The sequence below is a fragment of the Odocoileus virginianus genome, chromosome 15 (genome assembly GCF_023699985.2).
Source record: "Odocoileus virginianus isolate 20LAN1187 ecotype Illinois chromosome 15, Ovbor_1.2, whole genome shotgun sequence".
Classification (NCBI taxonomy): domain Eukaryota; kingdom Metazoa; phylum Chordata; class Mammalia; order Artiodactyla; family Cervidae; genus Odocoileus; species Odocoileus virginianus.
The window spans coordinates 50,234,582-50,259,873 of record NC_069688.1 but is presented as its reverse complement, the minus strand read 5'-3'; the positions used below and the strand labels follow the sequence as shown (position 1 = coordinate 50,259,873).

The window sequence follows — 25,292 nt, the reverse complement described above, 5'->3', positions numbered from 1 at the left end:
ATATACTTTGATATATATATACTTTGATATATATACTCATATATCAAAGTAAAGAAAAAAAAAAACATTAAGATTAGTTGGGTTTCCCTGATAGCTCATTTGGCAAAGTATTTGCCTGCAATGCAGGAGACCTTGGTTCAATTCCTGGGTCGGAAAATCCACTGGAGAAAAGATAGGCTACCAACTCCAGTATTCTTGGGCTTCCTTGTGGCTCAGCTGGTAAAGAATCCGCCTGCAATGTGGGAGACCTGGGTTTGATCCCTGGGTTGGAAAGACCCCTTGGAGAAGGGAAAGGCTACCTACTCCAGTATTCTGGCCTGGAGAATTCCATGGACTGTATAGTCTATGGGGTCGCAATGAGTCGGACATGACTGAGTGACTTTCACTTTCACTTCACTTTCATACGGAATAGTATGGTGATTTCTATGAGTCTTATTAAAGGTAAGACTGTGGCTCAAAACTAGAGCTCTGGAATATCTCCTTTAGATATTCACCTTGTTTAGAATTAAGCTCATGTTTTATTGTTTTTGTTTAAATATAAAGCAGTTCTAAGTCAAGTCATCACATAAATAATTTATTTTTGGCCTGGTATTCCCTTATTATGTCTGCCCCTTTCTTTCTACATTTCCTCAATCACTTGATTTCTAGGGGCTCCTTGCTGTTGCTCCCCAAACACCAAAGACTGTTTTTTTGTTTGTTTGTTTTTTGAGAAATGAAGGCTGAAAGAACCTCATGCCCTGAGAATCCCTTTGTATCCAAAATGTAATGAATTTTATCTGTGCGTTTAATTCTACTTTTCTTTCTTGATGCGTCCTAATAAACCATTTTCTGTTAAACTGCTACCAACTGCTATATCCAAAATTGATCACAAAGTTGTTGGGAACTTTAAGTGAGATATTTATGAAAATAACTTCGCAAGATCTATGTAATGGATTTGAGAGTTGGACTGTGAAGAAAGCTGCTGCTGCTGCCAAGTCACGTAAGTCGTGTCCGAGTCTGTGTGACCCCATAGACGGCAGCCCACCAGGCTCCTCCATCCCTGGGATTCTCCAGGCAAGAATACATGGAGAGGGTTGCCATTTCCTTCTCCAGTGTATGCATGCATGCTAAGTTGCTTTAGTCATGTCCGACTCTATGCAGCCCTATGGACAGCAGCCTACCAGGCTCCTGTATTCACAGGATTCTCTAGGCAAGAGTACTGCAGTAGGTTGCTGAGCACTGAAGAATTGATGCTTTTGAATTGTGGTGTTGGAGAAGACTTGAGAGTCCCTTGGACTGCAAGGAGATCCAACCAGTCCATCCTAAAGGAGATCAGTCCTGGGTGTTCTTTGGAAGGACTGATGCTCAAGCTGAAACTCCAGTACTTTGGCTACCTCATAGGAAGAGTTGACTCATTGGAAAAGACCCTGATGCTGGGAGGGATTGGGGGCAAGAGGAGAAGGGGACAACAGAAGATGAGATGGCTGGATGGCATCACCGACTCGATGGACATGAATTTGGATAAACTCCGGAAGATGGACAGGAAGGCCTGGTGTGCTGTGATTCATGGGTCACAAAGAGTCAGACACGAATGAGCAACTGAACTGAACTGATGTAAATTACCATGAATATCCCTGGTGGAATGTGGCAGTATTCCTGAAGGAACTGGAAGCTACAAAACCGTACAGCACTTTGAAGATTTGTAGTTGATTGTTGTAGTTTGGTTGCTAAGTCCTATCTGACTTTTTTGTGACCCCATAGACTGTAGTCCACAGGGCTCCTCTGTCCATGGGGTTTCCCAGGCAAGAATAGTGGAGTGGATTGCCATTTCCTTCTCCAGGGGATCTTCCTGACCCAGGAATCCAAATTGTGTTTCCTGCTTGGCAGGCGGATTCTACCACTGAGCCATTAGAAAAGCCCGATTAAACAGATATCTGCATAATAAATAGATAAGGGAGGTTGTTTTTTTTTTTTTTTTCTTTCCCATTTAACAAGTCTTTGACTTAAAATTTTAAACCACACTATCAAACATGTATTGAGAGGATAAAGCAATATAACAATGATTAATACACTAAATCAATGGTACAAGTTTGAATTTGAGACTTTACATGTAGCTTTATCCATATAGCCCATTACATCTCCACACCTCTGAAAATTGCTTCATTAGGAATCTATGAAGGCAAACACATCATGTCTAATTACTGAAGGATTTACTTGAATACTGTTTTCAGAAATGGGCTTCCCTGGTGGCTCAGATAGTAAGGAATCTGGCTGCAATGCAAGAGACCTGGGTTTGATCCCTGGGTTGGGAAGAGCCCCTGGAGAAGGGAATGGCCACATGCACAAGTATTCTTGCCTGGAGAATCCCATGGACAGAGGATCCTGGTGGGCTGTAGTCAGTGGGGTTCTAAAGAGTTGGACACTACTGAGCCGCTAACAGTTTCAGTTTTCATAAATAAATATGCTAAGGAAATGTAATTTTATTAACAATTGTTTATCTTATTATTTTATAAATACTCAAAATCTTTGAAAATACTATTTGATATCCTTGGTCTGCCAGATTAACCTAAATTTTAATGGTAAAACATGAGACTCCAAATAAACCTCTTTTTGTGAGTGATTGCTTTAGCCTGTGTTCCAGGCTCCCTCTGGATTATGTCAAAATTACAGATGATGACTTGATTTTTTTTTTCCCTTTAGCAGTTCATTTAGCATTTAGCAGATATTTATTGAGTGCTACATATAGGCCAGAAATGAGGGGGGAAAGATTAGTAAGATAAACCCACAAAGAAGGCCATGCATATGCACATCATAATCCAGCCATGCATATGCACATCATAATCCAACTGTTGACAACCACAGATAAAGAACATATCTTGAAGGTATGAGAAAAAGAGAAAAAATGACACATTACATGCAAGAGGACTGAATTTTTATTGTTCGCTTACTTCTCATAGGAAAGTGTAGGGATCAAAAGATAAACATCATTAAATTATGAAAAATGTTTAAAAAGCCCCTCAACTCAAAATTCTAAATAAAAAATATGTAACATTTATGAATGAAGTCAAAATAAAGGCAGTTCTTGTATGAAAGGATCTATCACCAGTAGAACTACACTGTAAGAAATCCTAAAGGAAATCCTTCATGCTGAAGAGAGATAAACCAGATGTTTGAGCAACTTTTCAAATGTTTATTGGCCATTGAGTTTGCTTTTTTATAAATTGACAGTTCATTTTGTTTACATTAATTTGTATGTTCCTAAATGGGGCTTCCCTGGTGGCTCAGAGGTTAAAGCGTCTGCCTCCAGTTCGGGAGACCTGGGTTCGATCCCTGGGTGGGGAAGATCCCCTGGAGAAGGAAATGGCAACCCACTCCAGTATTCTTGCCTGCAGAATCCCATGGACGGAGGAGCCTGGTAGGCTACAATCCATGGGGTCGCAAAGAGTCGGACACGACTGAGCGACTTCGCTCACTTTAAATATTAATGTAGATGGACAGCTTTTCAGTGTTTATTGGCCACTTAATTTGCTCTTTTATGAGTTATTTCATATCATTTACTTAATTTTTCTGTTAAATTTCTTAGCAGTTTGAAGAGCCTCCTTATATTCTATAAATGCAGACCCTATAGTACAGTTATTTGCTTTAAAGTTAATGGCGTCTTTGGCCAAAAATCTTTCATCTTTCTTAGTGAAGTATACCTATATATCTTTTTTTTGGAGGGGGGTGTTCTGGCTTATAAAGTGTTGTGGGTCATAAAATACAAACACCCATAATACATGTAAGATCCCTAAAATTTCTTTTACTGTTTTTAAGATTAATGACCCTAAATAAACATCTTTCTTATGAGAGGTTTCTTACTAGCTAATCTCGGTATTTTTGTTTATTTGTTTCCCATTTATTTTTTTTTTGAAGTACTTCTTATCCTTTTTTGTGCTATGGACTTCTTTGAGAATGTTATAAAAGCCTTTCCCCCAGAACAATGTATATGTCTACTAAATTTTACATACACTGTCAGAAACTTTGTGGACTTTGGATTATAGCCCAGTGTATACGCTTCTTGATTCTATTCAATTCCTACTTCCATACCATTTTTTAATTTGTTAGAATGACATCAGAAGTGTTTGCACATACACATTAATTACTTTGGCTCATTATTGCTTAGAGCTCTCAAGTAGTATATATACTTTAAAATATAGTGCAATCTCTATATGTAGGGCAGACTTAAAACAGATTTATTGTCATGTCTGAATTTGTTGTAGATCCTTATATCAGCTACAGAGACCTAAACTGCTGTGTCAGTTCCTAGAACTTATTCGTTGCCAGTCAAAGCCTTGGACACTATAAATATTTAACCTGGTTGAATCAAAGTATTTGTTCGTAGGAGTGATTTCCATCAACCTTGCCTTTCATCTTAAATATTCTACCAGTTACCCCGTTTCCTTTAATGTCTTTAAGAACTAGTCTCTCAAACCTTAAAAGATGTGTTTATTCAAAACTTAAATGAATTCTCTATAATGTAGAATCTTCTTTAACATAATAAAAATTCAGTTTTCTCTCTACCAATAATTAAGTATGGGAAATGAAAAAGAATAGATTTCATGCTCCTTTCCTATCCATTTATTCAGTTTTTTTTTTTTTTTTTTTTTTTTGCTGTAAGTTCAGTTTTCACCACAATATTGGAATTTGGCATTACTATCTAAGAACACAATCATTGAGTTCAGACAAAACTGGATTTGTATTGTACCAGTAACTCACTTTTAAATCCTCTATGCTTCTGATTTTCAGTTTTATTTTGTAAACAAATAGTGTGACTAAATGTAATGCTGTGTATGAACAGGGTGTTTCTTGTTTGTTTTCTGAGTTTTTTTGGCAAAAACTTTCTTTTGAAACTGAATTTTAATGTTTAGTAACAGTCTGTATGCTAAACAACATAGCCTTTCTAAATATTCATTTAGAGCTTTTTCTTGTTCAACATGGACCAGACATTGCTTGCTGGAGTTCCATTCCTGCTTGGTTTTCATTGACATTGTTTATCCATGAATTTTCTTCTTCCTGTTTGCCTTTCTGTTTACTCTGCTATCTGACCTTCCTAATATGCTTCAGAACTTCTCATGGCCTCTACATCATGTCTTTTTTATTTTCTGCACTTGGCTTTTGCTCTTGCTATTTTTGTGACTGGAATGATTCTTTTCAGCCACTGAAATCCTGTCTATCCTTCAAGAGTATATTTTCTTGAGCCTTGTCTTTGCCTCTCCAGCCCAATTAAGTCTCATTTTTGATTGGTCATAAGATTAAATGAAAAATATATGTGCAGTTAATTTTTAAAGAATATAATGTTCCATTTTATAGTTAATATCTTGCATATATGCAAAATATTACCGATATTTAATCACCTTCATACATACCCAATATAAAGTTGCCTCATGTGTTCCTCATTTTTTAGAGAATTTTAAAAATGTTTTCATGGGATTTACATAAATACAGGGCTTCCCTTGTGACTCAGTGGTAAAGAATCCACCTGCCAATGCAGCAGATGTGGGTTCAAACCCTGTGTGGGGAATATCTGCTGGAGATGGAAATGACAACCCATTCCAGTATTTTTGCCCAGGAAATCCCATGCACAGAGATAGATAACCTGGCTGGCTGCAGTCCTTGGGGTTGCAAAAGAGTTGGACGTGACTGAAGCAACTAAACTACAACAGCATAAATACAATAAATTGCACATGCTTAGGTTATCAACTTGATGACGTTTGGCTAGTGTACCTACGAAATCACCTTCACAGTGGAGATTATGCATCATCTTCAAATTTCCTGTTCTCCTTTGTTGTTCTCCCTTTTACTCCTCCCCTTGTCCCGGATAATCACTGATACTGTTATTGATTAATTTTCATTTGCTAGGATTCTGTATAAATGGAATCATACAGTTGTGTTCTCTTGCTCTCTCTTGCCTAGCTTCCTTGATTCGGCATTGTGATTTTGAGATTAATTCATGTTTTTGCATGAATCTATAATTTATTTCTTTTTATGCTAAGTATTCTATTGTACTGTTGGTTAACTTACTAGTTAAAATTTGAGATTTTTTTCTAGGTTTAGACTCTTAGAAATAAAACTGCTTTAAACAGTTTTTTTATATATGTCTTTGTGTGGACATAGATTTTAAGTTTTCTTGGGGAAACACTTAGGAAATAGTTCATTCATATGGTAGGTATATCTTTTTCAGAAACTGACAAACTGTATTCTAAGTTTTGTTTTTTTGTCAGAGTGAATGAGAGTTTTAGCTGCTCTACCATCTACATTGATACTTGGTCTGGTTATACTTTTTAATTTCAGATGTCTTAATAGGTCGGTAGTAGTAGCTCATTGTGACTTTTGTGGGTATATTTTTCAGTACAGCTTGAAGAATATGAGTTGAACATTTATCTTCAGAATTTTTGCCTTATTTTTTTAAACCTTTGAATTGAGGAAGACTGGATTCTGTGGTAGTAACTTTCCTCATTGAAAATAATGATACTTTTCAAGTTTATGTCATTGCTTATTTGGCATGCTGAATACACAGTATACTTGGTGACATTCATATACAATTATTTAATGGCTAGAGTTAAAGGAAATCAGCAGTAGTGACAATAAAGGCAGCATCAATTCTCTTAAGTAAATAAACTTTATGCCCTGAAAAGTATTTGAAACCGTTTATACTTTCTTTATGTGTCAGTTCTAATTATTTAAGAAAAGGTAAAATAATCTTTTAAAAAATTTGGTTTGGAACAAAATGAATTCTTTTTAGAGAGTACTAATGATTATGAAAGCCAAAAGGAATTAAACTAAAAATTCTCTAACAGCTTTTTTCTAGGAACACTAGCCAGTAGATTTTTTTTTTAAACAAAAAGAGCTATAATCTGAGATTTGAGACTTCATCACACAAAAAGCAAGAAAAAACTATAACCCGTGTACTGTTTTATATCAAATAAGGATTGACAACACTGTTTTTAGGCATCTGTTCTGCCCACATAAGAAGCCAGCTTTATCATCTGGATGTGTCCTGGGGCTGAAACTTCTTATAAATATGAGAATTTCTTTCTTTCTTTCTTTTTTTAATGGCAAGCAGAATATGGTATCCAGCTGTGGATTTGCTTATATATTGTGTTTGCATTTTTCCCCTTAGGCTTCTTTTATACAGTATATGGCAATATGTTGTCATACAAATTCCATGATTAATGCTTATTTATGAAATCTTATGTAAATATCTTAGAACTTAGTCAAACAACGTGCAAGTTAAACAGTTTTTTTTCTGGATATTGAAATGGCAAATCTGAGGGGAATAGTAGGAAGGATAGTTTATGTTCTTTATCTATAGAAAAGTCTCATGTAACATTTTCCTTTTACTGTTCTATGTTATATCTTTTTCTTTTCACTGTATTTTGCTGGGTAAGAAATCCACTTTCAGGTTTATTCTTCAGAAAATATAAAATTGTAATTTATTTACAATTAAATTGTAAATAATTCAACAGAAGAATGGCAATTATATATTACTAAATAGTCATATATACTAGGATAAATTTGATTTCTAATTTTTTATCCTGAGGGCTCTGTTTAAGAGGCATTTATTTGTGGTTCTATTAGTCATATATTAAAAGAAATCTGTCTCATCATAAGCTGTTGTATTAGCGTTTTATTTTGTTAGCATTATTTTATTAGTATGATTTTCCCACAAAAATGCTAACTTGCTATAAAACATCAAGTTATAAATATGGGACCAATTTTAAGTATGGTTAAATTTATTATATCTGTCTCAAATTCAATTCATGATTAAGTGGTTAATATTATATATTTGAATTCTTTTTCTCTATATATCATCAGAATGATATCATGATAAAATATTCATGGTCATGTATATAATAATTACAGTATATATAATATGTAATACTTATATATCATATAGACCATGATATAGTACTATGATCAGTGATTTATTGATAGATTTTTTTTCTTGTATTCTTGTTTCTGTGGACTTAGTTTTAGGTTTCTCTCATTGAGTATTTTAGTCAGTTTTGACCAGAAGTTGAAAGATTTGTTTTTGCTTTTTATTTTTTTCCTTCTGCTCAGGTGCAGCTCTTATATGAGTTAACAGGTATCATGAATAAAGTCTGGAATAAGATTCAGAAGAGAGGCAATCTCAGTTCTTCTTCAGCGTACCCGGAATCCGTGGTGGGGCCTTTTCCTAGCTCTCCAGTTAGAAGCAGTATAGGCACAGCTCCTCCAGATAATAGCACATGTAGCCCATCTGCTGACATTGGAACTACTACTGAGGTAAGTGTTTCTGAAAAATTGTGTTAGTAAATGAAGGGTGATATATATACCACCGAGTTCTATGTCAGGATTGAGAATGAAGATGACCTCACCTCTGTGGAAGCTGATGAGTTTAGAAGGCTCATGATGTGCTATGGTAGCTATGGCTGTATGTTACTGTTTCTCTTAGGTTCAAGTATTTTCATCCCTTTCAGTAGTTAGTGGGATAGTTCAGGAAAGAGAGGTTCTGTGAAATGACAAAAACTAAGGCACAGTAAATGTATGGTTTCTCAGAAGTGTGAAAACTTAGAAGCTGACTGCAAAAGAGGCTCAGAACCAGAGTGTCTTTATTATCTTTAGATTGTGATTTTCAATCTTAACCAAAGCAAAGTTTTCTCCTTCTGATCATAGAAACCTTCCTTTTCATTTTTCACATTGTGACCTCACCCAATATGTCTATGCCCTTTTTATAACAAATATTTTCAAAGCCCCTCCTTTACTATTGTAAAATGAAAATAAACATAACCTGCATATACATATGTTTTCAAAAATAATATCCTGAGTAAAATATAAAGAATTAAAGGAAAGTAATTTAAAGTATAGTAAATTATTATTGTAATATGTAAATGCTCAGGCATGGTTACATTAGAAGTTGTAATGCTGTTGCTCGGTCCATATAATTACTGTGAATGTATCTGATGCAAACATACTTTTACAGGTCTGTATTAAATGCTGCAAGTGTGATTGTTGGTGTGATTTTCTGAAATAGTGAAAAATTGATAAAGTTTCAAAGAAAAGAAATTTTTTGTTCTTTTTAGTAGTTGCATTTCTGGAGCTCTTAATATATACTGAGTGTCAGTCACTTAGTCTTGTCCAACTCTTTGCAACCCCATGGACCATAGCCTACCAGACTCCTCTAGTCCATGGGATTCTCCAGGCAAGAATACTGGAGTGGGTTGCCATTTCCTTCTCCAATATATACTAAAATCATGCATAAATACCAAAAATATTGTTTTTAGATTTAAAACAATTTAATGCTCAAATATTTACTTATAAACAGGATTTTCACCTACTTCAATTACTGTCAGATAATATTCTCCAAATTGGCTGATTTTGGTATTGACCATCTGGTGATGTCCCTGTGTAGATTTGTCTCATGAGTTGTTGGGAAAGGTGTTTGCTATGACCAATGTGTTCTCTTGACAAAATTCTGTTGGCCTTTGCCCTGCTTCATTTTGTACTCCAGAGCCAAAGTTGCTTGTTATTCCAGATATCTCTTAACTTCCTACTTTTGCATTTTGATCCCCTATGATGAAAAGGACATGTTTTTGGTGTTAGTTTTAGGTCTTGTTAGGTCTTCATAGAACAAATCAACTTCAACTTCTTAGGCATCAGTGGCTGGGGCAGACTTGGATTACTATGATGTTGAACAATTTCAACATCAACTTCTTGGAAATGAACTGAGACCATTCTGCCATTTTTGAGATTGTACCCAAGTACTGCATGTTGGAGTAGATCTATTGACATTTGACCCCTACATAAGCAACTTCTCTATTCTCTATTCCTGCTCATTCCAAATCTTAAGAATCACAATGATCTAAGTGATAGAAGTACTTTTTTTCTCCCCAAATGAAAAATCTAAAACTGCTCGGGATATGGAGTCAATGGGACATACCCTTTTTGGGTAAAAACATTGACTTCCTTCTAGAAATTGCAGGGCATGTTCATCTGTGTTAGATCTCATAATCAGGATTACCATGTCCTTCTGTTTAGCTGGAACACAGCACAGTTCTAGAAAGTACCATTTAAGTTGTACTTTGTATGAATAGCAGGTCCTAGGTGTATGACCAACAGGTGTCCATTCCAGATGAGCCCTATCTTTTCTGAACTTGTGATGGTTTTAAAATATTTCTTTCTAAAAGACTGCTCCCTAAATACGTACATCCTCATGCTCATCTTGACATTGTTTAATGCAGTACTTAGTAAACAGCTGTTTAGTGGGACACCCTCCTTTCTACCAGTGATATGCTCAGAGTATTTAACTTCTTTTATCAGTTTCACTTGTATTATCCTTATCTATCAAGGTGTCACTGCAAGCTTTTGATTACCAAAGTTTTTCACAAAGTATATTTTGTGCAGTGTCAACATACTGGCTGTGAAAAAAGGAGTCTTTGGCTAAATAAGTTTGGAAAATACTACATTAAAAAAAGTTGAAGTTCTTCATTTTTCAAAATCATATGATATCTGTCTTTGTCTGACTAACTTAATACAGTAATCTCTCTGTCTCAAGAGCTTTTGCATTGCAAGAACACTATGCATTGTGAACTTTACTGCAAAAGCTTTTGGTATCTCTTATATGTGGAATCTAAAAAATGATAGAAATGAACTTATTTACAAAACAGAAATAGACTCACTAGAAAACAAACTGCTTACCAGAGGGGATAGCGTGTGGGGGTGGAGAAAAATTAGGGAGTTTGGGGTTAACATATACCACTACTATATGTAAAATAGTAAACAAGAACCTGCTGTATGTCACAGGGAACTATATTCAGTATCTTATAGTAATATATAATGGGAAAGAATCTGAAAAATATATTTGTGTGTGTGAATATATATATTTATATTTATATATGTATATATGTATATTATATATATATGTATAAACTGAATCACCATGCTGTATACTGGAAACTAACACAAGGTTATAATTAACTATAAAAATATATACATAGTATATATTTTGTGGTTAGTTACAGTACTGCTTCCCTACCATTTTCATGTCATTACATATATAGAAGATGATGTTTGCATCTAGAGTAATTAAAAGAATCTCTCAGTCGTTGAAAGCTCCATTCACTGTAGGCTCTACTCCAAAACCCTGAGGGCCAAGAGATCCATGTCTCAGCAAAGTTTTGACGCATCCTGTGGTGTGTCTTAGTTAGTAAACTGAGTAATAGTATTACTTTGATAAATATATTTTTAATATTTTTATTATTGCCTCAGTAAAAGAGTGTTGATGTTGATGAATTTAAATATAATTGTCACATTGAAATTATTCTATAGTTATATTCTATCCCTTCCCCATTGTAATAAAATCATTTTATAACAGCTTAGTGCTACTGTGGTATACCATTTAATTAGTTTAACAAAGTCTTCTTCATGTAGTTAATGCTAAGAAGAAAATTTAAAGTTTTGTTTGTTCCTAGAGGTGGCATGATTTCCCTGGTGGCTCAGTTGGTAAAGCATCCGCCTACAATGTGGGAGATCCGGGTTCGATCCATAGTTTGGGAAGATCCTCTGGAGAAGGAAATGGCAGCCCACTCCGGTATTCTTGCCTGGAAAATCCCATGGATGGAAGGAGCCTGGTAGGCTACTGTCAGAGTATGATGCGACTGAGCAACTTCACTCACTCACTCATAGGTGGCATGTTAAATATTTAGAAGATTTCTGTGGGTAGAGCTGGCATGAGCTGGCATGGCTGGCCCCACCTCATGCCTGATCAAGGCCTCTCTTTCCTTCATGCTGGTGTCTCTGCCCTTTGCCCTGATATGGCTCTGATGGAGGTGTTCTTGCCAGATAGGGCATATAAGAGAGAAGGCAACTGCCCACAGCTCAGTTACCATGGGGTAGCCCGGAAGTAAGTACCATCTTCAAGCAGAGGTCACAATCTTTTGCAGTAGAGAGCCAGACAGTAAACGCTGTCTTTGCATGCCCTGCTACCTCCGCTGTAATCATTCAACTCTAAGCACTTTGCAAGCATTGTTTCTATTAATTCTGAAACCTATATTATGAGTTGGATAGTAGTATTTCCCTTTTACAGTGAAGAATTTGTAACTACAGAGGCTAAGTGACTTGTTTGAGATCATATAGGTAAGTAGCAAAGCTGAAATGAAAACTTCTGCCTTCTAACTCCAGGGTCCCTAATGTGTGTTATCATATGAATTCTAGAACTTGAATCATTGATAAATTTTTCTTTTAAGAGTAAATTGTTGCCACCAAGTGTAGGTGTGTTCTCTTTTATCCTGCTCAACACTTGAGGTTTTGTGGAATATTTTTATTCAGTTCTAAAAAATTCTCAGACAACAGCAGGAAAATTCTTCTACATTCCCACTAGTCTTATTTTCTAGAACTTCTCATGTTCTCTCTCTTTGTCTGTGAACCACTATTTGTTAGTTGGTTTTTATTTGTTTTCTTTTTTTCTCTACTGTCATTAGTGCTTTGTTTTTATTCCAAGGCATTTTCTCAGTTCATTTTTTAATTCCACTTTACCAACTATCCCTTTAACTATATCTAATCCACCTAGTTTCAATCACTGATACAAGTAGGGCTTTGGAAGGTGAGAGAAGAGAGAGGTTGGTGTTGTTCTTTCTTGTTCCTCTCCACTTTGGTGCCCCATATGGAAAACATTCATGACACTTCTATGGTTTAGTGAAGCCTCATGTGAATCATCTGTTTTACTGAAAAAGCAGCTGGTTTTTGGTCCCAGGCTTTATGCAAACAGCTCCAACTTAGACTCCAGTTTGCCCTCAGTGAGAATTAACATGGCATTGCTCAAACCTCTAGACCCTTACATGAGTTTGATACCTCCATTTACCATCACAGACTCAGTTCCCATTCATTACCCAGATTTTGTGTTTCCTCTTCCTTTCTGACATATTGAGATTTTCTTTTATTTGTTTCAAGTTTCACTATTTTATTAGTCAGAGGAAAGTGACATTCTCATAAGGACAAGGAAGAGAAGGGAAACCACTGGAGATAGTATAGTACCTGGAGCTAGTAACACTAGGATGTTGTTGCTATAAGTAGGCTTTAAAGGCATGGAAAACAGGGACTAATACTCTGACTTCATATTTTTTTTCCTCCTTCCTGTCTCCTGCTGCTGTTCCACAGAACAGCTAGAAACCAGAGGACAAGAATCTTTGTATATATTGTTCACATAGGTTAGCCTCCCAGATAAACAGTGTATTAATGATTGAAGAAGAATAGATGAAAGAAAAGGCAAAATTCTTTTATCTAGAATTTCAGTGCTTTCGTGGTAGAAAAGGAAAACATGCATTTCAACTTGATATGCCATGTTACTTGAATTAAATTTCTTTTAACATCTTTGAGTACTGAAAACTGGTCTTTGGAATCTTTGTTTTCCTCATTCTGTCTTGTGTGTATTAGATTCTCAAAATCAATGGTTAACTTTTTTTTGCTGAATATTTTTATTGTGGTAAAATATAAGTAACATTATTTACCATTTTCACCATTTTTTATATTCACAATTCATAACAACTATCCATCTTCAAAACTACTTCATCATTTCAAACAAGAAGTCTTCTCCCATGAAACAGTGACTCCCTATTTTCCCATCGCCATCCTTGATAACCACTATTAATACTTTCTGTCTCTGTGAATTCACCTATTCTGGGAACCTCATATAAGAAATCACAAGTATTTGTTTAGCTTATTTTATGTAGTGTAATGTTTTAGAGATTTATTCACATAGTAACATGTATAAGAATTTCATTCCCTTCTTCTGTGGCTAATATTCAATTTGTTTATATAGCATATTTTATTTATCCATTGATCTGTTGATGGACATCTGGGTTATTTCCACCTTTTAGCTATTATGAATAATGCTGTATGAATACTGATATATAAAGGTTGATTAATTCTTAATCAAGTTCTTTTGTCATGAATATATTGTATGCATTTTATATGACCTGTGCCTGACAAACCATTTCAAAACTAATACTAGAAATGCTATTTAAATTTTTCTTTACCTATTGAAATATGTTGATAACTGAGTTATTTATTACATAAGTTAAGGAGTAGAGGAAAGTGAATGTAGAATTATTCAATATACTTTATTTAGTACTGATTTCCTACTCAGAAGAGGACATTTCTGTCATTTTAATGATTTGCTTACTACCAATATGGATGGTATAGAATTAAGACAGCACTTAATATTATCCCTAAATGAATTCAAGCATATTTCAGATTTTTCCCAAAAATGTAGTATCAAAGAGAAAAAAGTGAAAATTACAAGTCATTTACTTAGTTTCCATAGTAACTTTGCAAACATAAAAACAGAATGTTGGAAATTTATTTTCTCTAAGGTGTGTTTTTTTTTTTCTCCTGAGGAAAACCAGCTAAATTGTGTCTTCCACTTCCCCACTTTTTGTCATAGACTCTACTTTGTCAGCTTTAAGGATTGCCTCCCTCTAATTTGGTATAATAATTTTGTAGAGCTTGACAAGTGAACAAAGATATTTCTCTTAATTCCATAAGTTTATAGCTATTCTGTTGAAATGGATTGTTGGAAATCTCATTTACTAGAAAATTGAAATGCAGTGAATTTAAGCTAGTGTCACAGAAACTAGGGACTGGGCCGACTCATCTGAGTGTGATTCTAAGTTAATGGAATCTATAGAAAACACTTTGGAATCAGAGAACTTGAGTTTTTATCTCTGAAGTTTATGATCACATTGTGTTTAGTCACTTCAGTTGTGTCCAACTCTGTGCACCCCATGGACTGTAGCCCGCCAGGCTCCTCTATCCATGGGATTCTCCAGGCAGGAATATTGGAATGCGTTGCCATGCCTTCCTCCAAGGGATCTTCCTGACCCAGGGATCAAACCTGCATCTCCTGAATTGCAGGCAGATTCTTTACCACTGAGTCACCTGGGAAGCCCTATGATCACATTATTTAACCTCTGTTCTTTAGTTTCATTATCTCTGAAAGTAGAGATATATTAATATTCATCTCAGTATGTTAGTACAAATATTAACTGAGTATCTATGAATATGGTACATTCCTCTATTTGTATTTTCCTTAATTTCAGTCAGATTTTGGTTTTATTTTTATAAATCTTTCCCATTTTATTATAGAAGTATTCTTTGGTATTTGGAACTTTTGTTCAGTTGATATGATTATATACTAGTTTCTTCCTCTTCCTTTAAGGTGACTAGTAACTTTGGTTGATTGTCTTTCTTTTTAAAAAAATTTTATTTATTTTTGGCTGTGCTGGATCTTCATTGCTCTGCAGGCTTTTCTCGTTGTGGTGAATGGGGGCTACTCTCCAAATGTGGTTCTCAGGCTTCTGATTGTAGTGGCTTCTCCTTGTGGAGCACGGGCTCTGGGCTCACAGGCTTCAGCAGTCACAGCGCATGGGCTCAGTAGTTGTGGCTCCCAGGCTCGTAGCGCACAGGCTCAATAGTTGCTGCACAGGCTGGGTTGCTCTGCAGTATGTGGGATCTTCCTGGATCAGGGATCAAACCCATGAATCCTGCATTGGCAGACAGATTCTTTACCACTAAACCGCCAAGGAAGCACCTGATTTTCAAGTATTAAGCTGATCTTGCATCTGGAACAAACCCAAGTTGGCTGTGGAATACTTTACTTTTTTTTATCTTGCTGGATTGTGTGTGTTAATATTTATTTAGGGTTTTGGTTTGTGTAATCATCAGTTATACTGACCTTTAACTTTTCTTTTACATAATAACTTTGTTGTATTTTGGTGTCATGAGTGTGCTCTCTTCATAAAATGATGTGGAAAGTGTTCCCTCTTGTTTTTACTTATTTACAGAAAATTTGTTTTGTGTAGAAATTCCACAGTCATTGTATGACAATCAACAAGGTAGTCAACAAGGTAATCCTAGTTGAAAAGGCACTTGGGTATAACTCATCCCTTATCTAAACTGGGTCTTAGTTTAGGCATTATTTGCATATAGAAGGAGTTTAGCCTAGAAGACTATTAGGAAAGAGGTAAGGACTGGATAGACAAAAGACACTAACATTATCATCCTTAAAGGGAGTGAAAGTGAAAGTCACTCAGTCCTGTCTGACTCTTTGTGATCCCATGGACTATACAGTCCTTGGAATTCTCCAGACCAGAATACTGATTTGGATAGTCTTTCTCTTCTCCACGGGATCTTCCCAACCCAAGGATCAAACCCAAGTCTCCCACATTGCAGGTGGATTCTTACCAGCTGAACCACAGGGGAAACCCAAGAATACTGGCATGAGTAGCCTATCTCTTCTACACTGGATCTTCTTAACCTAAGAATCAAATCAGGGTCTCCTGCATTGCAGGCAGATTCTTTACCAGCTGAGCTATCAGGGAAGCCTTATAGGGAGTATAGGTACACATCTTGTTCCAGGTTTCCAACTCCAACAATGATACTATTGTATTCATAGAATATTAATTTTAGTTTGCTCATTGATAAAGTAATATTTAATGATCAAATATTTTTTATGCCACTCTAGTAACCCAGTCTGTATGAAATAAAACTAGTGAACATATGTTCTACAAATGCTAAACAAATACACTGGTATTTTTTGATACTATGAGATTATGATTTTACATCCCAGTTAAGATTTTTATATCAAACTTTTTCTCTGGTAAAATATACGGTGCAAAATTACCTTTTAAACCTTTTTTAAGTGTACTATTGTGTGACATTGAGTACATTCAGGTTGTTGTGCAACCATCACCACCAACCGTATCCAAAACTTAAAAATTTCCCAACAGCAATGTGGTACCTATCAAACAACAACTTTTCATTTTAACGTTAAGTCTTCTGATTGATGAACATGGACATTCATGTGTGTATTTTTTTTCCCTCTTTTTAATTTTTTTTTAGCAATACTTTGTAGTCTTTCACTTCCTGGTTTATTCCTAAGGATTTTACTCTTTTTGATACTATTATAAATAGAATTGTTTTATTCCTTTTCTGATCGCTCATTGTTATTGTACAAAAACACAGTTGACTTTTTTTTTGAGTTTGTATCTTGATGAGTTTATTAGTTTTAACATTTTTTTGTGGAATTTTTAGAATTTTATACATATAAGGTCATGTTGTTAATCAACAGAGATAATTCTGCTATTTCCTATCCAGTTTTGTTGCCTTTTACTTCTTTTTCATGCCTAATTACTCTGGCTAGGATTTTCAGTAATATGTTGAATAAATATTTCACATAACTTTTTCAATATCAGGTAACTTTTTTAAGTTGAACATAATTTTCCCTTTTGATAATAATTTTGTGCGAAGGAAAACTTCTAGTAGGCTTCAGCTCTAACAAATTTTGTTCAAATAGCAAGAGATGTAATGAAAATTTGACACTGTTGTTTTTTCTATTTCTGTGTTGTGCTTTTTATGCTATTTTTTTCATCTGAAATAAATGTTAAAGTCAAACATTATGAGATAGAGGTAATTTACCTCTCATTGAGAGGCTTACATTAACTGAGAAGAAACAGTGTTAAATATTGTTTCAATATCATCCATACTTGATGTGGAATATAAACTTTCCAAAATCACTCCATTACCTATTATCTTTGTTACCATAGCATAACCCTAATTTAAACAACCAGTACCAACTTTGTACCCATGGTATAGAGTAGCTTACTACTTAAAAGCTGCTTAAAAGGTTCTTTAATATGTGGATGTTAAATGATTTAGGAAATCAACTCATTTTTACTAAATGAAATCTGATTTATTATGATACAGGGCATAGAGATATGTATATGCATTGTCACTATAAATATATTTTATATAAATTCATAAAGCAATATCATGAATTCATTTTTTCAATTTTTTTTCTGTCTTTTGTTTTAAACATAATTCTTTTATTGGTTCAGTTTATTAGCTCAGTCATGTCTGACTCTTTGTGATGCCATGGACTGCAGCATGCCAGGCTTCCCTGTCCATCACCAACTCCTGGAATTTACTCAGACTCACGTCCATCGAGTTGGTGATGCCATCCAGCCATCTCATCCTCTGTCGTCCCATTCTCCTCCTGCCTTCAATCTTTTCCAGCATCAGGGCCTTTTCAAATGAGTTAGTTCTTTGCATCAGGGGACCAAAGTATTGAAGTTTCAGCTTCAGCATCAGTCCTTCCAGTGAATATTCAGGACTGATTTCATTTAGAATGGACTAGTTGGATCTCAATGCTGTCCAAGGGTCTCTCAAGAGTCTTCTCCAACACTGCAATTCAAAAGCATCAGTTCTTCGGTGCTCAGCTTTCTTTATAGTCCAATTCTCATATCCATACAAGACTACTGGAAAAAACAAGCTTTGACTAGACAGACCTTTTTTGGGAAAGTAATGCTCTGCTTTTTAATATGCTGTCTAGGCTGGTCATAGATTTTCTTCCAAGCGTGTTTTAATTTCATGGCTGCAGTCACCATCTGCAGTTATTTGGGAACGCGAAAATATAGTCTGTCACTGTTTCCACTGTTTCCTTATCTATTTGCCATGAAATGATGGGACAGATGTCATGATCTTAGTTTTCTGAATGTTAAGTTTTAAGCCAGGTTTTTCACTCTCCTCTTTCACTTTCGTCAAAGGCTCTTTAGTTCTTCTTCGCTTTCTGCCATAAGGGTGGTGTCATCTGGATATCTGAGGTTATTGATATTTCTCCCAGCAATCTTGATCCCAGCTTGTGCTTCATCCAGTCAAGTATTTCTCATGATGTACTCTGCATATAAGTTAAATAAGCAGGGTGACAACATACAGCCTTGATGTACTCATTTCCTGATTTGGAACCAGTCTGTTGTTCCATGTGCAGTAAAATTCTTTTATATTATTTATCAAATCTGTTATCTTAATCTTGAGAGTTTAATTGTGCTGTTATATTCATAACTCTTCCTCTTAATAGACTGTTTCTCTGTGTGTTACATGCTCTTCTATTTGGAGTTCTTCCACTAGTGGGACTTCATGAGACTCTTTCATAGTATTTGAGGGCCTGTTCCCCAATAGGGATTTCATATATTTCCTTCTCTGAGGGACTCCAAAGGCCATCACTAACCTGGGACCCTTTAACTGTTAACTTCTTAGCTGGATGTTTTTTGAAACTTTTTTGTGGTATGAAGTAAAGCTCTCAAACCTATATGTAACCCAGAGTTGTGTTTAAACAGTCCCAAGGGTAACTTTTTTTCTACTACTTAGGCTAAGACAGATACTGCTTTTGGGAGGGGGGGGTTATTCTGTTGTTTTTTCTAATTTCTTAAATTGGGTACTTAGCTTAATTTGCTGTTCTTTAGTCGCTAGGTCATGTCCATCTCTTTGTGACTCACAGACTATAGCTTGCCATCCTCCTCTATCCATGGAATTTTCCAGGGAAGAATACCGGAGTGGGTTGCATTTCCTTTTCCATAAGATCTTCGCGACCCAGGGATCAAACTCATGTCTCCTGTATTGTCAGATGGACTCTACCACTGAGCCACCAGGGAAGCCCCAAAGCGTGCATTGACCTTTACTATCAGATGAAATTAGTACTTTATCAATTAGTATTGATAAGTTTTTTTTTATCAGGGTTCTTATGTGGCGCACTGGTACAAGTAATAATGAAACAGTCTGGTTTCTGAAACTCATATTCATAATTGCCAGAGTTCATTTCCCAGATTAGCACTTTCACTCATTTCTTTATACTCAGTCATCTTCTTAATGTTATGGACTCAGGAAAACATGGTTTCTCACAATTCAAGTTCTAAAAATACTAAAGAAGCTGCTAAAGTCTTTCTTCCTTGAGTTGCCTTTTGTCAGAGACACATGCAGATGGCAAGATGGAATGGAGGAAGGAAGGATGAAAGGAAGGGTGGGGGAGGAATGAGGGAAGGAAAAGAGATGGAGGGTGGGAGAAAGGAAAGCAACAGGCTGACTCCAGATATACAGCTGCAGTTCAGAATAGAGAAAGAGTTGCTTGAGAGAGTTCACATAGCATAAATATACAGCTATAATGGACATGCATATGAAGTTTGTATATACAAAATAAATAATGCCCACTGTCCAAACTGGTTTTAGAAAAGTTGCCCAAGGTCATAAAAGGGCTATGATACTTCAAAACCTTTTTTTTTCATTATTCCATAAAATAATCACGCTAATACGGATGCAGATACTTAATAATGTTCAGAATTTTTAAAAAAATAAGCATTTAAGACTCATTTATCCTTAAAGAAATTTATAATATTGGATATTTAAATTGGAGGATGAATATGTACATACTCATATGTATGGGCTTCCCTGGTGGATCAGAGGTTAAACCGTCTGCCTGCAATGCTGGAGACCTGGGTTCGATCCCTGGGTCGGGAAGATCCCCTAGAGAAGGAAATGGTAACCCACTCCAGTATTCTTGCCTGGAGAATCCCATGGACAGAGAAGCCTGGTGGGTTACCATCCATGGGGTCGCAGAGTCAGACACAACTGAGCGACTTCACTTCACTTCACTTCATAATACATAGGTGGACTGGAAATTTAGTCCATAACTTCATTGCTGCTTCGAAGAGAAAATTCCTTATTACACAGAGGGGAAGCAAATATTTGCTATATATCAAGATGTCCCTGGGACAGTAATTATTACCATGGTCCCAAAGTAAGACTTTACTTGTGCACTGGAAGAACATACTTCAGTGTATTTCAGCTGTTTTAGGTTGTCGAAAATTTGTGTTCAGGAAGATGTTCAGGAAACTGAAAGACTATATAATCATCTTCTTTGAAATCTTTATGCCATTTAGCTTGTAAGATCAGTTCAGTTCACTCACTCAGTCATGTCAGACTCTTTGCAGCCCCATGGACTGCAACACGCCAGGCTTCCCTGCCCATTACCAACACCCAGAACTTGCTCAAACTCATGTCCATTGAGTCAGTGATGTCATCCAACCATCTCATCCTCTGTCGTCCCTTTCTCCTCCTGCCTTCAATCTTTCCTAGCATCAAGGTCTTTTCCAGTCAGTCAATTATTCACATCAGGTGGCCAAAGTATTGCAGTTTCAGCTTCAGCATCAGTCCTTCCAGTGAATATTCAGGACTGATTTCTTTTAGGATTGACTGGTTTGATCTCCTTGCAGTCCAAGGGACTCTCAAGAGACTTCTCCAACACCCCAACAATAAAAAGTACCTTTAAAAGTACTATAGGCCAATATCACTGATGAACATAGATGCAAAAATCCTTAACAAAATTCTAGCAAACAGAATCCAACAACATATTAAAAAGATCATAAATCATGACCAAGTGGGCTTTATCCCAGGAATGCAAGGATTCTTTAATATCTGCAAATCAATCAATGTAATACACCACAGTAACAAATTGAAAGATAAAAACCATATGATTATCTCAATAGATGCAGAAAAGCCTTTGACAAAATTCAACATCCATTTATGATAAAAACTCTCCAGAAAGCAGGAATAGAAGGAACATACCTCAACATAATAAAAGCTATATATGACAAACCCACAGCAAACATTATCCTCAATGGTGAAAAATTGAAAGCATTTCCCCTAAAATCAGGAACAAGACAAGGATGCCCACTCTCACTACTACTATTCAACATAGTTTTGGAAGTTTTGGCCACAGCAGTCAGAGCAGAAAAAGAAATAAAAGGAATCCAGATAGGAAAAGAAGAAGTGAAACTCTCTCTGTTTGCAGATGACATGATCCTCTACATAGAAAACCCTAGAGACTCTACCAGAAAACTACTAGAGCTAATCAGTGAATATAGTAAAGTTGCAGGATATAAAATCAGCACATAGTAATCCCTTGCATTCCTATACATTAACAATGACAAAACAGAGAAATAAAGGAAACAATACCATTCACCATTACAAGAAAAAGAATTAAAAACTTAGGAGTATATCTACCTAAAGAAACAAAAGACCTATACATAGAAAACTATAAAACCCTGATGAAAGAAATCAAAGAGGACACAAATAGATGGAGAAATCTACCGTGTTCATGGATTGGAAGAATCAATATTGTCAAAATGGCTATACTACCCAAAGCAATCTATAGATTCAATGCAATCCCTATCAAGCTACCAACGGTATTCTTCACATAACTAGAACAAATAATTTCACAATTTGTATGGAAATACAAAAATCCTCAAATAGCCAAAGCAATCAAAATGGATTAAAGATCTAAATGTAAGACCAGAAACTATAAAACTCCTAGAGGAGAACATAGGCAAAACCCTCTCTGACATAAATCACAGCAACATCTTCTATGACCCACCTCCCAGAATATTGGAAATAAAAGCAAAAATAAACAAATGGGACCTAATGAAACTTAGAAGCTTTTTGCACAACAAAGGAAACTATAAGCAAGGTGAAAAGACAGCCTTCAGAATGGTAGAAAATAATAGCAAATGAAGAAACAGACAAAGGATTAATCTCAAAAATATACAAGCAACTCCTGCAGCTCAATTCCAGAAAAATAAATGACCCAATCAAAAAATGGGCTAAAGAACTAAACAGACATTTCTCCAAAGAAGACATACAGATGGCTAACAAACACATGAAAAGATGCTCAACATCACTCATTATCAGAGAAATGCAAATCAAAACCTCAATGAGGTACCATTCCACACCAGTCAGAATGGCTGCTATCCAAAAGTCTACAAGCAATAAATGCTGGAGAGGGTGTGGAGAAAAGGGAACCCTCTTACACTGTTGGTGGGAATACAAACTAATACAGCCACTATGGAGAAGAGAGTGGAGATTCCTTAAAAAACTGGAAATAGAACTGCCATATGACCCAGCCATCTGACTCCTGGGCATACACACCAAGGAAACCAGATCTGAAAGAGACACGTGTACCCCAATGTTCATTGCAGTACTGTTTACAATAGCCAGGACATGGAAGCAACTTAGATGCCCATCAGCAGATGAATGGATAAGAAAGCTGTGGTATATGTACACTATGGAATATTACTCAGCCATTAAAAAGAATTCATTTGAATCAGTTCTAATGAGATGGATAAAACTGGAGCCCATTATACAGAGCGAAGTAAGCCAGAAAGATAAAGACCATTACAGTATACTAACACATATATATGGAATTAAGAAAATGGTAACGATAACCCTATATGCAAGACAGAAAAAGAGACACAGATGTACAAAACAGACTTTTAGACTCTGTGGGAGAAGGCGAGGGTGGGATGTTAAGAGAGAACAGCTTTAAAAAAAGTATACTATCAAGGGTGAAACAGATCACCAGCCCAGGTTGGATGCATGAGACAAGTGCTCAGGGCTGGTGCACTGGAAAGACCCAAAGGGATGGGATGGAGAGGGAGTTGGTGGGGGGGGGGGGCGGTGTGTGTGTGTGTGCGGATTGGGATGGGGAACACATGTAACTCCAAGGCTGATTCATGTCAATGTATGGCAAAAACCACTACAATATTGTAATTAACCTCCAACTAATAAAAATAAATGGAAAAAAAAAGCAATGAAAAAATTATAATAAAAGTGCTAGTATTTTGATAATTTGTTTTTAATGACAACTAGGCGGCACTGTGGTTAAGAATCTGCTTGCTAACATCTCCAGGAGACACAGGACATGTGGGTTCGATCCCTGGGTCAGAAAGATCTTCTGTGGAAGGAAATGTCAACCCACTCTAGTATTCATGCCTGGAAAATCCCATGGGCAGAAAAGCCTGGTGGCCTGCAGTCCATTGGACCACAGAGTCGGGCTCTACTAAGGGCACACACACTCTCTCTCTCACACACACACACACAAAGCAAATGTACATGTAGTACACAAATACATACATATTCGCATATTTCCCTTATAGCGTAAATACATAAACTATAATGAAAGCTGTCCTAATTATATAAAATGTTAATTTTGAATCTGGATTTTCAGTTTTTTCCATGAAAGTGTAATAGGACAGACAGCTATTATGAATAGGTATAGTTGGGAAGATCTTCTAGAGAAGGAAATGGCAACCCACTCCAAACATTCTGCCCTGGAAATCCCATGGACAGAGGCACCTGACAGGCTAGTCCATCAGGTCACAAAAGAGTGGAACGCAACTTAGCAACTAAAGAACAACAAACATTGTGTTGATGAAATTAAATCTCTCCAATTAAGTTGTAATTTTAGGCAAACCATTAACCATTTTTTTCATTTTAACTTTCTTGTATTTATGTATATCTTTGAAATGTCATCTTTATCCACAGCATTTTTTTTTCCATTTATTTTTATTAGTTGGAGGCTAATTACTTTACATCATTACAGTAGTTTTTGTCATACATTGAAATGAATTAGCCATGGATTTACATGTATTCCCCATCCCGGTCCCCCCTCCCACCTCCCTCTCCACCCAATCCCTCTGGGTCTTCCCAGTGCACCAGGCCGGAGCACTTGTCTCATGCACCCAACCTGGGCTGGTGATCTGTTTCACCCTAGATAATATACATGTTTCAATGCTGTTCTCTTGAAATATCCCACCCTCGCCTTCTCCCAGAGTCCACAAGTCTGTTCTATACATCTGAGTCTCTTTTTCTGTTTTGCATATAGGGTTATCGTTACCATCTTTCTAATTTCCATATATATGTGTTAGTATACTGTAATGGTCTTTATCTTTCTGGCTTACTTCGCTCTGTATAATGGGCTCCAGTTTCATCCATCTCATTAGAACTGATTCAAATGAATTCTTTTTAATGGCTGAGTAATATTCCATGGTGTATATGTCCCACAGCTTCCTCATCCATTCGTCTGCTGATGGGCATCTAGGTTGCTTCCATGTCCTGGCTATTATAAACAGTGCTGCAATGAAAATTGGGGTGCAGGTGTCTCTTTCAGATCTGGTTTCCTCAGTGTGTATGCCCAGAAGTGGGATTGCTGGGTCATATGGCAGTTCTATTTCCAGCTTTTTAAGAAATCTCCACACTGTTTTCCATAGTGGCTGTACTAATTTGCATTCCCACCAACAGTGTAAGAGGGTTCCCTTTTCTCCACACCCTCTCCAGCATTTATTGCTTGTAGACTTTTGGATAGCAGCCATCCTGACTGGCGTATAATGGTACCTCATTGTTGTTTTGATTTGCATTTCTCTGATAATGAGTGATGTTGAGCATTTTAAAGAAACAATTTTGAAGCTTTAGAAAAATATGGAATGCTGAATAAATGCTAGAATATTGATTTTAGAGTTCAAGAAAGGTAAAAATTGACAGATTAACCACTAATGTTGAAATCTTAAAGTCATATAAAATATTGACTGTATTTTATAATAGCTTTAAATGGAGTATAATCTATAAAATATTGAATC

General features: G+C 36.1%; 1 protein-coding gene across 11 annotated transcripts in view; it reads left to right on the top strand.

Annotated features, from left to right (window-relative positions):
• Nucleotides 1–25,292, top strand: part of VPS13B (vacuolar protein sorting 13 homolog B) — a 780,541-nt gene that overhangs the window by 383,685 nt on the left and 371,564 nt on the right. For 8 of the 11 annotated variants that reach the window (XM_070477337.1, XM_070477338.1, XM_070477335.1 and 5 more), the window contains 2 exons: nt 8,080–8,283; nt 11,469–11,627. In XM_070477337.1, the coding sequence (XP_070333438.1) occupies nt 8,080–8,283; nt 11,469–11,627 (363 nt within the window). The remainder of the gene's footprint in view (nt 1–8,079; nt 8,284–11,468; nt 11,628–25,292) is intronic. The other 3 variants (XM_020914637.2, XM_020914641.2, XM_070477344.1) reach the window with 1 other exon arrangement.